Source organism: Scyliorhinus torazame, chromosome 12, assembly GCF_047496885.1.
Source record: "Scyliorhinus torazame isolate Kashiwa2021f chromosome 12, sScyTor2.1, whole genome shotgun sequence".
NCBI classification, from domain to species: Eukaryota; Metazoa; Chordata; class Chondrichthyes; order Carcharhiniformes; family Scyliorhinidae; genus Scyliorhinus; species Scyliorhinus torazame.
In genome coordinates, this window is record NC_092718.1 from 44,257,639 (window position 1) to 44,274,737 (window position 17,099).

The 17,099-nt window shown below is 47.9% G+C and overlaps 1 protein-coding gene across 4 annotated transcripts in view; it reads right to left on the bottom strand.

Annotated features, from left to right (window-relative positions):
• The window catches only part of LOC140387540 (protein unc-13 homolog C-like), a 972,441-nt gene that overhangs the window by 869,663 nt on the left and 85,679 nt on the right, over positions 1 to 17,099 (bottom strand). For all 4 annotated transcript variants that reach the window (XM_072470780.1, XM_072470778.1, XM_072470777.1 and 1 more), the window contains 2 exons: positions 10,382 to 10,481; positions 1,201 to 1,318 (listed from right to left, as the gene is read on the bottom strand). In XM_072470780.1, the coding sequence (XP_072326881.1) occupies positions 1,201 to 1,318; positions 10,382 to 10,481 (218 nt within the window). The remainder of the gene's footprint in view (positions 1 to 1,200; positions 1,319 to 10,381; positions 10,482 to 17,099) is intronic.

The window sequence follows — 17,099 nt, forward strand, 5'->3', positions numbered from 1 at the left end:
TCAGTAAATAATGCAATTTCAGAATGAAACTAGGGTAGTTTATGAAAAACCTTAAGAACTAGACATAATCTTATTCAATAAAATACTTGCCAGTTCATTTCTGGAAGAATAAATGAAATAAAAAGGATTATTCATTTTCATTATACTGTATGTAAAGGTAGCTGTAGAAATCATAGAGATTATTACACTGGAGGTTAAAGGATGGTATATCACAAATTTAATAGAGATACTTGGATAAATTAGAGAAAATGCTAAAAACAGAGACAAAATTCTTGGAATTGCTCATTTTAGTGAAAAAGTGTGACAAAATGGCAAAATGTAGCCCTAATAGACTGTTCTGACAATTCCTACTTCCCCAAAATCATTTCCTGTGCTGATTGGAGGGCCTCTTTTTAAAGGGCTCCCGATCTCTGTGGATCGATCAAGTCCCATTCCGTCACAGGGATGTCGTAAACCACGTCACCTAGAATTTATTTTTCAGAGCGGCTCAAGATCTGGACTAAAACTCAGCTGTGCAGCTGGAGAGCTACACTCCGGGTTTCAGTCTCAGCCTGACATTGAAAAAATATGGGAAAATTCTTCCAACACAAAGAAAGATCCCAAGATATGTGAAAAGTTTACTGAGTCTGCCCTGCATGTTGTGTGTGTGGCTTGTTTGATTTGTCTTGTGTATGTCAAATATGTGGAATATTCCAACTTTGATTACAAATAAAGGGAAGAATTTAATGCCCTCCCCGATGGTGAATTTGGTGACGGGGGGGACATTTAATCAGGCGGACGGTGTCAAAGTGGGTACAATGAAGAATTGCCAGCCTCTGATTGACCGGCAACTTTCAGCGAGTCAGACTTTCACGGCCCAGTTATTGGCCCCCATAGATAGCAATACAGTAATGATCAGATAATCTGTGCTTGTGATGTTTATAATTGGCTAAATGTTAACCAGGACACAAGGGATAACTCCCTTACACTTCTTCAAAATACTACCATGGGTCTATCCGGTGGGGAAGACAAAAACAGCACCTCAGACAGTGCAGCGCTCCCTCAATACTGCTTTGGAGAATCAGTCTTGATTGTTTTTTTGTACTCAAGTCCTGGGCATTGGAACATACAAATTAAGAGCAGGAATAGGAATAGGACTTGAACTACTACCTCAAAATATAAAAACTAGTCGTTCCTCAGTTAGGTTAAAATAAAACTTACCTCAGTTGCGTGTTCAATTTTTTTGAGTGGAATCCATACAGTGCCCAGGAGCGTGTCCCATATCAAGCCTTTGTCCCATACTTCAACAACAAGACCCTTCCTTAAATCATTTATTTCACTGTAAAGAGAAACACAGTTTTTCTTAAATTGAGTGCATATAATGCAGGTCACATTTGCAATTATTCTTCATTGATTGGTCAGTTGCCTTTTGATGAGAGGAACGTACTTGACAAATACCTGAGTGTTAATAATTCTGGAAAGTCTCTTGAACAGAGACAGACAAAATTAATCTGAAATTTCCCCGATCAGACTGGAAAAAAGTAATGAAGGGAGATTTTTGCATATCTATTACCAAGAAGGTTTGCATTTAGGAAAATGTAAATAACGTAAATAGATTATATAATTAACAGTCTAATTATCAGATCGCCTAATCATCCATCAATATCCTGTTGAACTTAGCTACTTTTCAAAACATCAAATAATGAAAGAGAGAAGGGTTTTCTGTATTGAGGCCCAGCATCGTGTGCAATGTGTTGTTACAGTGATGGATAAAATGATGTGATCATTTAATATTTAGTACAGGGGTTGACTGACATGAAGCCTGTTTTGGCTCAGTTTACTGGGCCAGAAAAAACTAACAATCAATCAGGGGGCAAAGGTTTCAGCCAGCACTTTAGAATCTCAGATGAGGAAGGATATTGTCAGGATAGATGCATTTTTTGGCATAATTTTGTGCGTTAGACTAATTGTAACCATTTGAAGGAACTGGGTATAGTGCCAATCTGCATTCTATTCTGGAGAAGCCTCCTTAGCATAAGTGTTAGTTGGGCAAAAATGCTTACAGAAATGATCGGCACACTAGATCAAAAAAGGATGTCTGCGGCAGACCTGAAACTTGTAAAGTGTATATGTGGCCACAATCCCAGAGGACCACAGGCTGCTCTCACCTTTGAAAGCTGAGGGTCACCACACCTCAGGCAAGAGGCAAGGCTGAGAAGGCGGGGCCTTCATGAATAACCTCAGCCGGTATGGGAATTGAACACATGCAGTTGACGTCGCCCCACATCACGAACCAGCCGTCCAGCCAACTGAACTAATCAACTCCCTTGAAACTTGTAATAAAGTCCCTTGATATCTATCTATCTCTGCAAGTAGTGTGTGACCTGAAAAATCAGCCGGTGATCAATTAAGAATTTTGACCAAATTCTTACTTCGTCCTTTTCCAGCCTAATAATACGGCACATAAGGTTAGTACACATGTATAGCAAGTGATTGGGAAGGCAAATGGAATATGGGCATTTATTGCAAGAGAAATGGAATATAAAATTGGGAAGTTTTACTGCAGCTGTACTGTGAGATCTCATCTGTAGTATTGTGTACAGTTTTGGTCTCCTTATTTGAAAGAAATATATAATTGCTTTAGAGGCAGTTCAGAGAATTCTCACTCCACTTATTCCCAGGATGAAGGGCTTATTTTATGAAGAAAGGCTGAACAGGTCAGGCTAATACCCACTGGAGATTAGAATAATGAGAGTTGATCTTATTAAAACGTAGAAGATCTTGAGGTGACGGGATTGGGTGGATGCCGGGAGCAAGTTACCTCTTGTGGGTGAAACTAGAACTTGGGGGTTTGAGACAGAGAAGAGGAGAATGTTTTTCTTTCGGATGCTCATTAGAGTGTGGAATCCTCTCCCCCAGAAGATAGTGGAGGCTACTTCTTTAAATTTATTCAAGGCCACCGCGTTAGGTAGATTTCTGTTCGACAAGGGAATCACGGGCTATGGGAGCAAACAGGAAAGTGGAGCTGACAGGAATGTGGACCAGAGATAACAACCGTGAACATATTGAACGATGGAGCACACCTAGGGCTAATGACCTACCCCTGCTCCTAAGTTCCACATTCCTTTAAGATGTTAGTTCTTGCTTAATTTTACTATTGTTAATAAAATAAGATGTGTGAACGGGCCCTTCCTGTTGATTCCCTTTATTTCCCCTTTCTTTATTTTTGCTGTCATCATTTTGACTCACGGAGGCTGAATGGGCATATATCTTTAATTCAAGCAGGGGCAGTGAGGAATTCAGAAGTTACGAAAGAGAACACTGTGCTAGCTTTCAGGCAGCAGAACTCATCTCGGTGGGACTCAATTCGATTGGTTGGCTGGTGGCCAATGATATGGCCCAAAGGCCGTAATCTGCCTGGCAACAGGTGGTGATTGGATCCTGCCTGAGTGGGAAGATTTCCAGAGAGCCAGGGGAAGAACAGTTGGAGTGCTGGATGTTCAGAGGAAATAAGCTGCTCTCCCTCTCCCTCATGATTTTTCCAGAAAAGCTGCACAGCTGTCTACAGAATTTGCATGAATCTCCAGTGAAAACCTCAAACTAAAAGTCTACGTTGAAGAAAGGTGTGCTAAAACAACCATCAGAAACAAAGACTCTTACCGTTTTACTTACATTTTTATTTTAACACCCCTCTTTTCCCCTCTGTGTTTGTCTTGTGTGTGTATATAAGGGTGGGGCAAGTTTAAGTGGGGATTTAGGAATTAGGTAATAGTTAACCTGTTGTATTTGCTGCATATTAAATCATAGTTCTTGTTAATAATAAAATTAATTGTGTTTAACTTTTACAAACCTGGTGACTGCAGTTGTTGGGCAACCAAGGGTCAAGCCTTCGCTGTTTTTCTAAGAATTACTTATTAATTTCAATTGTGTTGCGACTCCGGGTCAAGTGGGGCTGAAATTGACCCCATACTAACACAGGGGGTTGTAACAGTTGTATAAGACACCTAAGCCATTCAAGTCAAAATCAAGGCTTGTTCATATTAATTTTGTCACTGAGTGACCCAAAGCTGATTTTGAGAAGATTGCATATTAAACAGGTAACCAATATGCATGAAAGTGGCCACGTCATATCTTTAATGTCCTGTTTGGCCGTGTATTTAACATACACAGCAGTCATTTAACATACATCATCATAAGAACAAAGAACAATACAGTACAGGAACAGGCCCTTTGGCCCTCCTAACCGGTACCTGTCATGATACTGACCTTGGCCAAAACTCTCAGCACTTCCCTCTGTACCCATCCTATCCATGTATTTGTCAAGGTGCCTTTTGAACGTCGTTAATGTATCTGCTTCCACAACCTCCCCTGGCAACACGTTCCAGGCACTCACCACCCTCGGTGTAAAAAACCTGCCTCGCACATCTCTTCTAAACTTTGCCCCATGGACCTTAAACCTATTCCCCCTGGTGACTGACCCCTCCACCCTGGGAAAGAGTGCCTGCCTATCCACTCTATCCATGCCCCTCATAATCTTGTAGACCTCTATCAGGTCACCCCCTCAGCCTCCGTCATTCTAATGAAAACAGTCCGAGTCGCTGCAACCTCTCCACATAGCTAACACCCTCCAGACAGGAAACATCCTGGAAAACCTCCTCTGCACCCTCTCCAAAGCCTCCACATTCTTCTGGTAGTGTGGTGACCAGAATTGTGCGCAATATTCCAAGTGCAGCCTTACCAAGGTTCTACACAACTGCAGCATGACTTGCCATTTTTTATACTCGATGTCCCGTCCAATGAAGGCAAGCATTCCGTATTCTTTCTTGACTACCTTATTAAAGCAAATTACTGCAGATGCTGGCTGAAACCAAAGCTTTGACAAAGGGCCATCTGGACTCGAAACGTTAGCTCTTTTCTCTCCCTACAGATGCTGCCAGGCCTGCTGAAATTTTTCAGCATTTTCTCTTTGAGTTCTTGACGACCTTGACCTCTTATGTTGACACTTTCAAAGATCTGTAGACCCGCACGCCCAGATCTCTCTGACTTTCTATATTCCTAAGAGTTTTCCATTTTCTTTTGTAAAATTGACTTTATTGGAGCCTTGAAAGCATGTTGTCAATTGTTTAAGATTTACAGCATGTCCATAAAAATGTAGATTTTGAATAACCTTTTGCTCTTGCAAAGTCGTTTTTTTTTTTGAAAAATATTTTTATTCTCCATTTTCTTCAGAATTTACACCCCACCAACAAACAGTAAACGTTAACGAATACAATGTCAATCCCCCAACCAACAACAACGAGCCCATCCTCCCACCACCCCCCAAATAACGGCCCACCCGACAATATAAGCATCAAATAAAACTAAACCTCCCAAGGAAGAAAAAAGGAAAAAAGGAATCAGGAATCGCCCCTGGTCACCGTTGATACATATAGTCCACCCCCAATCCCCCCCTAATATTCAGTGCCATCCAATCCCCGAAAGAGTACTGTGAATGGCACCCATGAATTGTAGACACCCCCCCCCCACACCCCCACCCAGACTCCTCCCCTCCACTTCCTCTTGTAAACTCCTCCCCCAATCTCGGTTCCTTCCCCCGACTTTTCACCCCAGCTAGACTCACCGAAACCTGTTCTACCAGGCTCCGATGACCGCCGCCCCTCCCCCACCTCACTCCCGTTCACGGGCCAGCTTAAACCGGCCAGCGTGGAGGCCCTCACCCGGGTCTCCTTCCCCCTTGCCCGGCCCCAGGAAAACCAAGAAATCCCCTTTAGCACACAACCCCAGCATACACACCCAAGCCCCAAAGAACCATCATTGCAAATGAAAGATCCAACTCTTCCCTTGTCCAAATGTACAGCGTCGACTCATTTAGTACATACACCAACACGCAGTGAAAAAATAAATTTACATGAGGCTACATCGGTACACGACCCGCTCTCAGTCCCATTTCTCAATTCTGTCACAGTCCTTCCGCCTTCGCAAACTCCTCCGCCGCTTCAGCCGTCCCAGAATTTGTGGGTCACCCTCAACTTAGCTGGATATACTATGCCGCACTGCACCTTGCTGATGTACAGTGCCTTCTTCACCCGGCTGAAGGCAGCCCGCCTCCTCGCCAGCTCCACCGTAAAGTACTGGTACATTTGTATACCAGCTCCAGCCCACTGCACCACCTGCTTCTGCTTTGCCCAACACAGGACCTTCTCCTTCATGCTGTACCTACGGAAACACACAGTTACTACTCTTGGCGGCTCACTCGCCTTTGGTATAGGCTCCACGCCCAATGAGCCCGATCCAGTTCGCATCAAGAAGGATCGTCTCCCTCCCCCAATAGCTCCACCAACATCGTGGCAAAATACTCCGTCGGCCTCGGGTCTTCCACCTCTTCGGGCAGACCCACGATCCTCAGATTCTGCCGCCTGGATCTATTTTCCAGGTCTTCCATTTTGGCTCGCAGACCCTTGTTGGTTTCTGTCACCTTCCGCAACTCCTTCCCCATCGAGGTGAGTTGATCACTGTGCTGGGATAATACCTCTTCCACTTCCTTCAGTGTCTCACCTTGCTCCCGCACCTCCGCCGCTGCGCTTGATACCGCCGCCCTCACCGGGGCAATCGCCTGCTCCACCAGCACTTTCAATACCGCCTCATCTCCTCTTCACCGCTTCCATGTGCTTTGCGAACTGTTTTTCAAGTTCCACAACCATCACTTTGGTCATTTCTTCTGCTGTGAATGATACGGCCTCCCCTGGTGCTCCAGCCTCCGCTTTCCTTCCAGTTCCTGAGCTGACTTTTCCACTCACCGGCGGACTTTCATTAACCCCCTTTTTCACGGTCGTTTTTTTCCCAAGCTTGGACATTTCTCCTCCCTGAGCCTTCGTACAGCTTTTTCAGCCTCCGTTGCCCCTGGGACCGGGCGTTAAAGCCCCAAAACTTCTATTCCCGAGCGGGAGCCCTCCAGTGTGCGGCTGCCTCCCGCCCACCGTCACCGGAAGTCCCCGCCGTCACCGGAAGTCAAGAGTTTTCCATTTACGGTATAATTCCCCTCTATGTTAGACCTACCAAAATGCATTACCTCATATTTGTCTGGAATGAACTCCATTTACATTTCTCTGCCCAAGTCACCAACCTATCTATGCCTGCTGTATCCTCTAACAATCCTGAACATAATCTGCCACTCCACCAACCTTGGTGTCATCCGCGAACTGACTAATCAGACCAGCTACAACCTCTCAATCGTTTATGTATACCACAAAAAACAGAGGCCTCAGCACAGATACCTGTGGAACACCACTAGTCACAACATTCCATTCAGAAAAACACCCTTCTACTGCTACCCTTTGCCTTCTTGACCGAGCCAGTTCTGTAGCCTCACCTCTGATCCCGCATAATGTCAGTGATGCACGATCAATGACCACTAAAACGAGGTTGTAGTCCAACTGAAGGCTTTAATAAGCTAGATGTTTCCCCCAGCAGCTCAGGTACAGAATGAAGGCTGCTGGGGCGGCACGGGCTCTTATACCCCGCCTAGCAGGGCGGAGCTACCATAAAACTTAACCAATACAGCATACAGTTTCCACAAATGGTGCTCCAGCCTATCAGGTACCGTAATACCTCTACTACCACAGTCAGTCCATGTTTTTTCTTCAAGTTAATGATGTGAATAAGACAGGAACACATCTGCAGATTCTGCAGTTCTTCCTGAATTTTGAATAATATTCAGACAAAGTAGCTCTGAGTGCATGTGGCTCATGTATTCACATCGAACCCCCTGTCTAAATATCATACCTGGAGACAATGGGCGGGATTCTCCGGAATCCGGCGGGCGGGCAGTACCGGCGCCAAAGAGTGGCGTGAACCACTCCGGCGCGGGCCGCCCGGATGGTGCGGAATCCTCCACACCTTTGGGGGCTAGGCCGGCACTGGAGTGATTGACGCCACGCCAACTGACGCCGAAGGGCCTCCGCCGGCCGGCGCGTGTTGGCCCGTGCGCAGGAGCGGCAGCGTGTTCCCAGAACCGCTGGCGTGGTTCCTGCGCATGCGCAGGGGAGTTTCTTCTCCACGCCAGCCATGGCGGAGCCTTACAGCGGCCAGCGCGGAGGGAAAGAGTGCCCCCACGGCACAGGCCTGCCCGCAGATCGGTGGGCCCTGATCATGGGCCAGGCTACCGTGGGGGCCTCCCCCGGGGGCCAGATCCCCACGCCCCCCCCCCCCCCCGAGGACTCCGCAGGCCACCCTCAGAGCCAGGTCCCACCGGTATGGACCTTGTGTAATTTACGCCGGCGGGACTGGCCGAAAACGGGCGGCTGCTCGGCCCATCGCGGAGTGGAGAATCGCCGGGGAGGCCACTATCAACGGCCCCCGACTGGCGCGGCGCGATTCCTGGCCCCGCCAAAAAACCGGCGTCGGAGAATTCGGCAGCCGGTGGCGGGGCGGGATTCATGCCGCCCCCCGCCGGCGATTCTCCGGCCCGGCAGGGGGTCGGAGAATTCCACCCAATATTCTGTTACCAAAGGATATGACATTTTCAGCATTCACTGTATGAGCAAGACTTTGTTTTTCTCCTCCATTCTCTTTGAAATAAAGAGCAACATTCCATTTGCCTTCCCAATTACCTGCAAGCCAGTTTGTTGTTCAATTGCATGGTTCAATTATAATTCCCTCAACTAACACCCACTGATGGCAGTTGGTTGAACAGTTAAAATATCAATAGTTCCAGAGGTGAAATCCAAGGACACCATGAAATAAACAATGAAATCATCATGCAATTACCAAGAAGTCAACATAGCTATTTTTCCAAGATTTCACAGAATCCACTGAAGTTACCACGGAGGATTGGGAGAAATGTTATGGAAATTTTAACCTCTCTGTGCTTTTAAAATTTACATTTGACAATCTCCCATCCAGCGCTCTGCTGTCCAACATTTATAAAAACCTGCTGGAAATAAATTGCATAATTTAATACCCCAATGCTGCAGTTTGCCGACACTTTCAAGTCAACTCGAGTGTAGGCCAAAATGCTGAGAAGGCAATCTAACTCACAAGTCTAGTTCCAATCTAATTCCCATGTACGATAGTGTCACAGAGGATAAGATTATCCAGGAGTGGAGTTCCGGTGGCGACATGTGGATGGAAGTCACACGTTGGGTAGCTCCTGCTCAAGGTTCTGGTATTTGGAGTTTAATGCCCTGTTTCAAGGGCAGTTGTTGAACAAGCTAGTTCAGGAAGGCATAAGGAAGGTGGGGAATGTCGAAGATTCAGAAAAAAACCACTGGGAAGAAGGGGGCGAGCGAATGTTCGCCTTGAGTGAATGGGTCAGCCCGGCAGCAGGACAGATGGTGGATGCTGGATCGGTGGGTGGGGCCGCGCCCTTCACAGTGGAGATTCTGACCGAGGTGATGGCTGGAAAATTTGAGAGGCAGTTTGCCTAGCACATGGTGTGATGCAAAAGTAAATGATGGCTGCAATGAAGGAACGAGTGGAGGAGGCAATGACGGTGTTGAATGAAGATGTCAGCCGAGGTACGGGAGCAAGGAGAGAAGTTGAAGTGGGTGGAGAAAGCTCTGTCGCAGCACAGGGACCAGTTCACCTCGATGGGTGAAGAGCTGCAGAGGGTGGTGGGGCCAACAAAGGACTCCGAGCCAAGGTGGAGGACCTGGAGTACAGGTCGAGGTGGTAGAATTTAAGAATTGTGGGCTTGTCTGAGGGGGTGGAGGGCCCGAGGCCGACTGAGTACTTCGCGAAGATGTTGGCGGAGTTGTTGGGGGAGGGGGGGGAGAACCCTCCTGGTATGAGCTGGATAGGGCTCATCGGTCGCTCAGGTCCAAGCCGAAGACAAATGAGCCGCCAATGGTGGTCATAATTTGTTTTTAATAAATACAACGTTCAGGAGAAGGTCCTGAGTTAGGTGAAACAAAGGAATGAGGTGAAGTGGGAAGGGGCTGGTATTCGAATATACCAGGACTTACTGTGGAGATGGCAAGAAGGCGGCGATCTTCGGTCTTCACTTCACTCTTGCCAACCAGGTTCATACATTCCCACCAGTGGTATAACTATCTATGTGCCGTATACTGATACAATAAGTTTTTTAAATTCTTTTACAGGGCGTGAGCATTGCTGCCCTTCCGTAACGGCTCTCCATTTCAGAAGGCATTTTAGAGTCAACCACATTGCCGTGGATCTGGAGTCAAGTAAGGATGACAGATTTTCTTTTATTATTATGACAGGGAAGACGGGTTTCTATGACAATCGGCAATGGTTTCATGGTCATCATTCGACTTTTTTTTAAAACTGAATTCAAATTTCACCATCTACCATGGCAGGATTTGAACCTTGGGTCTTTAGACCACTGGGCCAGTGGAAATACCACTGCGTCAGGTGCATTAGCAACAAAATATGTTTTACTTACAACATGAAATCTTGTTCCCAGCAAGGTTCATTTCCTCGTCTGTTCATCGTAGTGCTTCTCAAATTTTGAACTTTCAGAGTTACATATGTATTAAATTTTTCTGGAAAATGAAAAATATTAATTGCATTACATTGTAAAAACATTCTCCAGTCTGTCATTGCATAATGTGTTAAAAAAGTTATCAAATCTCCTGAAGTGCTCACAAAAATGAAAGATAAGGAAAGTAATTGACATAGTTTTAGGGAATGAAGCCGGGGAGGGGGTGAGGGGGTAGAGGGGTTAGTGGGGGAGCATTTCTGTGATCGTGACCATAACTCAGTAAAATTTAAGATAGTTATATAAAAGGACAAAGATGTACCGTAAATAAAGGTTATGAATTGGGGGAAGGCCGATTTTAATAGGATAAGACAGGATCTGGCCAAAAATGGATTGGGAGCAGCTGTATATGGGAAAATCTACATCAGGGCAGTGGGAGTCATTCAAAAAGGAAATTGAGAGAGTACAAAGCCATCATGTTCCTCTAAAGGTAAAGGGAGGTGCCAAAATGTTCAGAGAACAATGTCAAGGTAAATACAGAATTGGATAAGGAAATTGGGAAGGCTTACGGCAGATTCAGGGGGGTGTAAACAATGGATGCCTTCAAGGAGTATAGAAAGTGCAGGGCGGTACATAAAAATGAAATCAGGAGAGTGAAGAGGGGGCATGAAAAAACACTGGCGTCAAAATAAAGGAAAATCCCAATGTGTTTTCTCAGTATATTAAGCGCAAGAGGGTAACCAGCAAAAGAGCAGGGTCCTATAGACCAAAGTGGAAATCTGTGTGGAGCCAGAAGACATGGGTGAGGTATTAAATGAGTTTTTTTGCATCAGAATTCATTATGGCAAAATAGGTCCAGAAAGCAAGGAAGGGGACTGTGATATAATCAAACAGATTAGCATTGAGAAGGAGGAGGTGTAAGCAGTATTACCGGGCTTAAAAGTGGAGAAATCCCTAAACCCTGATGAGATGTATCCTAGGCTGCTGTGAAGGCAAGGGAGGAGATTGCAGGGGCAGTGGCATTAATTTTCAAATCCTCTGTGGCCACAGGTGAGGGCCAGAAGACAGGAGGACAGCTAATGTGGTACCATTATTCAAGAAGGGAAGTGTGGTAAAAGCAGTTAATTGCAGGCCAGTGACTCTAACATCAGTGGTTGGGAGATTACTGGAAAACATTCTTAGGGACAGGATTAATCTCCATTTGGAGAGGTGAGGATTAATCAAGGATAGTCAGCATGGCTTTGTCAAGAGGAGATGAAGTCTAACAAATTTGATTGAATTTTTCGAGGAGATGACTAGATGTGTAGATGCGGGTGGTGTCGTTGATGTAGTCTACATGGACTTCAGGAAGGTCTTTGACAAGATACAGCATGGGATCCAGGGCAATTTGGCAAATTCAATCCAAACTGGAAATACACAATAGATGGTAGGATGCTAGGAAGTACAGAGGACCTTGAGGTGCATGTCCGCAGATCCCTGAAGGCAGGTAATTTTTAATAATCTTTCAAGTAGGCTTACATTGACACTGCAATGAAGTTATTGTGAAAAGCCCCTAGTTGCCACATTCCGGCGCCTGCTTGAGTACACAGAGGGAGAATTCAGAATGTCTAAATTACCTAACAATGGTTAAGAAGTCTTATGGCTTCAAGTTAAACATGGGCAAGGAAATCTCCTGCTGATTACCACGTACCAGCCACCATCAGCTGATGAATGGGCAGCACGGTAGCACAGTGGTTAGCACAGTTGCTTCACAGCTCCAGGGTTCCAGGTTCGATTCCTGGCTTGCGTCACTGTCTGTGTGGAGTCTGCACGTTCTTCCCGTGTCTGCGTGAGTTTCCTCCGGGTGCTCCGGTTTCCTCCCACAGTCCAAAGATGTGCAGGTTAGGTGAATTGGCTATGCTAAATTGCCCTTAGTGTCCAAAGAAGGTTGGGTGGGGTTAGGAGGATAGGGTGGAGGTGTAGGGCTAGGGTAGAGGTGTGGGCATAGGTAGGGTGCTCTTTCCTGGAGCCGGTTCAGACTCGATGGGCCGAATGGCCTCCTTCTGCACTATAAATTCCATGATTCTATGAATCAGTACTCCTCCATGTTGAACACCACTTGGAGAAAGCACTGAGGGTGACAAGGGTGCAGAATATGCTCTGAGTGGGGGATGTCAATGTCTATCACCAAGAGTGGCTTAGTAAGAATATGCTCTGGGTGGGGGACGTCAATGTCTATCACCAAGAGTGGCTTGGTAGTACCACCACAGACCGAGCTGGCTGGGTCCGGGACCTAAGGACATAGCTCCTAGACTGGGACTGCAGCAGGTGAGGAGGGAACCAACCAGAGGGAAAAACATACTTGGCCTTATCTCCACCAACCTACTTGCCACAGATGCATCTATCAATGACTGTATTGGTAGGAGTGGCCACCTTGTGGAGACAAAGTCCAGACTTCACATTGAGGATACACCCCATCACTGTTTGAGGGGATGGATGAGCGGGAGATAACATGGAGGGTGGGGGAAACTGGCACGTGCGGGCGAGAGCCAGTGTATAAAGCTATGTAAATATACCATTTTGCCATGTATATAGCTTGCTCAGTGCGATTTTGTGTTATTTTGTTCCGGGGGGGGAGCGGTGGTGTTGTTTGTAAGAGGAAAAAATTGTGTTGTCAAAAAAATCTTAATAAATATATATTTTTTATAAAAAGAGGATACACCCCATCATGTTGTGTGGCACGATTTCCGGTGGTGGCGATGTGCTGAGCGGAAGCCCATTAGGCGGCTCTCCTCCCGGTTAGACCCAACACGGTAAATTTACTTGAGATTGTGGCCCTAAAAGACACCTAAAACCCACCCGAACACAAAAGTCACCAACAGCGTGAGAAGGAAAGAGGATGCCTGCAAACAACAGATCGAGCGGAAGGTGAGAAGTCAGAAGCAGCAGTGAAGGAAAGGGGCAGGAACAACGGGCGAGTGGACTAGAGGCCCCATGAGGCGAGGCGGAGGTCCAGGCGAATCAGGAGGGGGAAAGATCGGCGACCCGAACGGCGGAGCAGGAGCAGACGACATATCCCTCCCCCCACACACAGGGAGACGGATAGAGGGACGTATTGAAAAAGGAACTGACCACCATGAAGGAAGCGATCAGGACGGAGCTCCAGGTGGTGATGAAGGAGGTGGTGAGCGATAGCCATCCTTCAGCGCACGATAGATGGACTGGGAGGGGAGGTGGAGGCCCAGGAGAAGACGATCGTGGACCTGGAGAAGGCATCAACGGACCAGAGAGACAGGATCGTGTCTCTAGAGGCCGAGGTGAAGAGGTTGGTGGCGGCTCAGGGGAAGCTAAAAGGGAAGGTTGAGGAGCAGAAAAATAGGTCCAGGCGACAAAACCTCCGAATCGTGGGTCTGCCAGAGGGGATTGAGGGAAGGGACCCAACGAGCTACATAGCCCAAATGCTGGGCAAGCAAGTTGGGAAGGAGGACTTTCCACACCCCACAGAGATGGACAGGGCACAAAGGTCACTTCAACCTAAACCCAAAACCAGGAAGCAGCCGAGAGCGATAATTGCGAAGCTGCACCGATTCCAGTACCGGGAAAAAAATCCTGAGGTGGCTCCGACAGATGAAGTCATGCTCGTGGGAAGGGCACAGAATCAGGGTGTACCAGGACATTGGGGCAGACCTGGCAAAAAGAGGGCCGAATTCAATAGAGCAAAATCGGCGCTCTACAAAAAAGGGGTGCAATTCGGCATTCTATTCCCGGCCAGACTCTGGGTGATATACCAGGGGCAAGAACATTACTTCGGCACCCTGGCGGAAACTGTTGAGTTCGTAAAAACAAACAACCTGGAGGGAGAACAGACGTGGCAGAGGTGAAAGCAGCAGGGACAGTGGAAAAAGGGAATGAGAGCGGAGGACGGACCGACAACAAAAACATTAATATGGACTATATTTTTGCACGGGACTGTGCTGCCTCGCTTTCGTGTCCGTCTCTTCTCTCAGTTTGAATAGGGGAAACAGGGAAAGGGGAGCGAGAATAGGGGAAGCAGGCAAGGGGGGGGTGGGGGGGGAGACAGGGGGTGGAGATGGGTAGGTAAAACAGGGCCAGGGCTAGACCAGCACTGGGAGGTGAACCACCGCACTAGCAAGGAGGGCTAGCCGGGAAGACAGGCAGTAAGGGAGGCCGTGGCGCAACACTCAGGGAAGAGAGAGCACCTGGCCAAAAGAGGGGGGGAAAGGGCAGAAGAGAAAGGAAGAACAATAGGGGGTCAGAGGGATGGGAAATGGGGGGGGGGGATAAGAGAAGGGGGAAACAGGGATGGGGGGATGCACAGAACAGAAAGGGAACAAAAAGACAGATAAGGATAGGTAACAAGACAGACACAGGCCTCGGCAGGCATTGAGCAGGGCGAAGAACCAAGATGGCGCCGCAAGCAGCCACTCGGGAGAGCCCCTGGGCAAAGGGAGAACCTGGAGAACAGGGGCGCACCCACGTGGCGTAACATATAGTTGGTGGCCATGTTGGCTGCCCCCTGGGCGAAGGGAAACCCCGGAGCACCGGAACCCGACCTCTTGGTGAGAACGGCGACTGCGCCCATTTTCGATGGCCCCCTAACAAAGGGAAACCCCGGAGTGCAGGGGCGCGTCCACCAGGTAAGTATGGGTGATCACGCAGGACCGGGGGGGGGGGTCAGAAACCCCCTCACCAGGATTGTAACCTGGAACGTGAATGGACTTAACTGCCCGGTGAAAAGATTTGAGGCCTTCTACTGAGGACTGTACACCTCAGAGCCCCCCGACGGGGACACGGAGATGAAACAGAACTATCAGTCGTGGGGAAAGACAGGTGGGATGGAGCTGGAAGTACCAATAGATCTGGGAGAAATCATGGAGAGCATCAGCTCCATGCAGGCAGGGAAGGCACCAGGACCCGACAGGTTCCCAGCAGATCTATAAAAAATTCGAGCCAGCCCTGTCCCCACAAATAAGGGACATGTTTACGGACTCGCTGGCAAGGGGCACTTTGCCTTCTATGCTTTTGCAGGCCACAATCTCACTGATACCCAAAACGGATAAAGATCCAATGGAATGCGGATCATATAGACCCATTTCGCTGCTGAGTGTAGATGCAAAAATACTCGCAAAGGTCTTGGCCAAATGGCTGGAAAGCTGTGTATCAGAGGTGGTTGCAAAGGACCAAACGGGCTTTGTCAAGGGTAGGCAACTCACTGCGAACACCAGGCGGCTGCTGAATGTAATAATGACACCCCCCGGGGAGAGAACACCAGAAGCGATCATCTTCCTGGATGCAGAAAAGGTGTTCGACAGAGTCGAATGGAAGTACCTCCTCGTGGTACTGAAACGTTTTGGGCCAGGAGCAGGATTCAGGGCCTGGATGAGACTCCTGAATAACGTTCCTAAGGCGAGCATTCGAACCAACACCACCAGCTCTGAATACTTCCAGCTCCAAATAGGCACAAGACAAGGATACCCGTTGTTCCTGCTCTTGTTGCGTTAGCAATTGAACCCCTGGCGATAGCCCTGCGTGCGCGAAAAGCTGGAAGGGCATCCAGAGAGGAGACAGAGAGCACAGAGTCTCACTCTATGCAGATGACCTGCTCCAATATGTCTCGAAGCCGCAAGAAGGACTGCGGGCAATCATGCAGATCCTGAAAGAGTTTGAAATCTTCTCGGGTTATAAACTTACCTGGGCAAAAGTGAGGCATTCCCAGTGAACCCAAACGGGGGAGGGGAAGAGCTGGAGGGGTTCCTGTTTAAAACAACCCAAAACAGATTCCGATACCTGGGGATCCAAACAGCCAGAGACTGGATACAGATCCACAAGTGGAACCTGACCAGCCTGGTGGACAAAGTCAAAAAGACCTACAGAGGTGGGGCGCACTCCCACTCTCCCTGGCGGGGAGAGTGCAGACGATCAAGATGAATATGCTGCCGAGGTTCCTCTTCCTGTTTAGATCCATTCCGATCTTCATCCCCAAGGCCTTCTTCCAAAACGTAGACAGTTTAATCATGGCGTTTGAGTGTGGGATAAGTACCTGAGAATTCCCAAACCGACACTGCAAAGGAGGAAAATCAAAGGGCGCTTGGCATTACCAAACCTGCAGTACTACCACTGGGCAGCAACGGCGGAAAGAGTGAGGGGATGGGTAAATGAACCCAACTCAGGTACAGATGGAGGAGGGCTCCTGCAAGGGGACGACCCTCCGGGCTTTGGCTACAGCAGCACTCCCATCCCCCTCGGCAAAATACACATCAGGCCCAGCGGTAGTGGCCACTGAAAACGTGGGCCCAATTAAGGCAGCACTTCGGGCTGACTAGGATGTCCCCAATGGCTCCCATCTGCGGCAACCACAAATTCCCCCAGCCATGCAAGACACTACCTTTAGGAAATGGAGACGGGATGGGGACTTCTATGTAGGGCAGACTAGTGACACTAGACGAACTGACGGAGGAGTAGGAACTGCCAACAGTACAGGAAATCAGACCCCTGCAAATAAAGCACTTACTCTGCAAAGAGAATACCCCGGGGCCCCAGAGACTACACTATTGGAGGACCTGATAAGCACAGACAGTAAAAAAGAGGGACTATGTGGGAAAATGTATGGACAGCTACTGGACAGAGCCCGAACACAACTGAACGAGACCAGACGGAAATGGGAGGACGAACTGGGGACAGA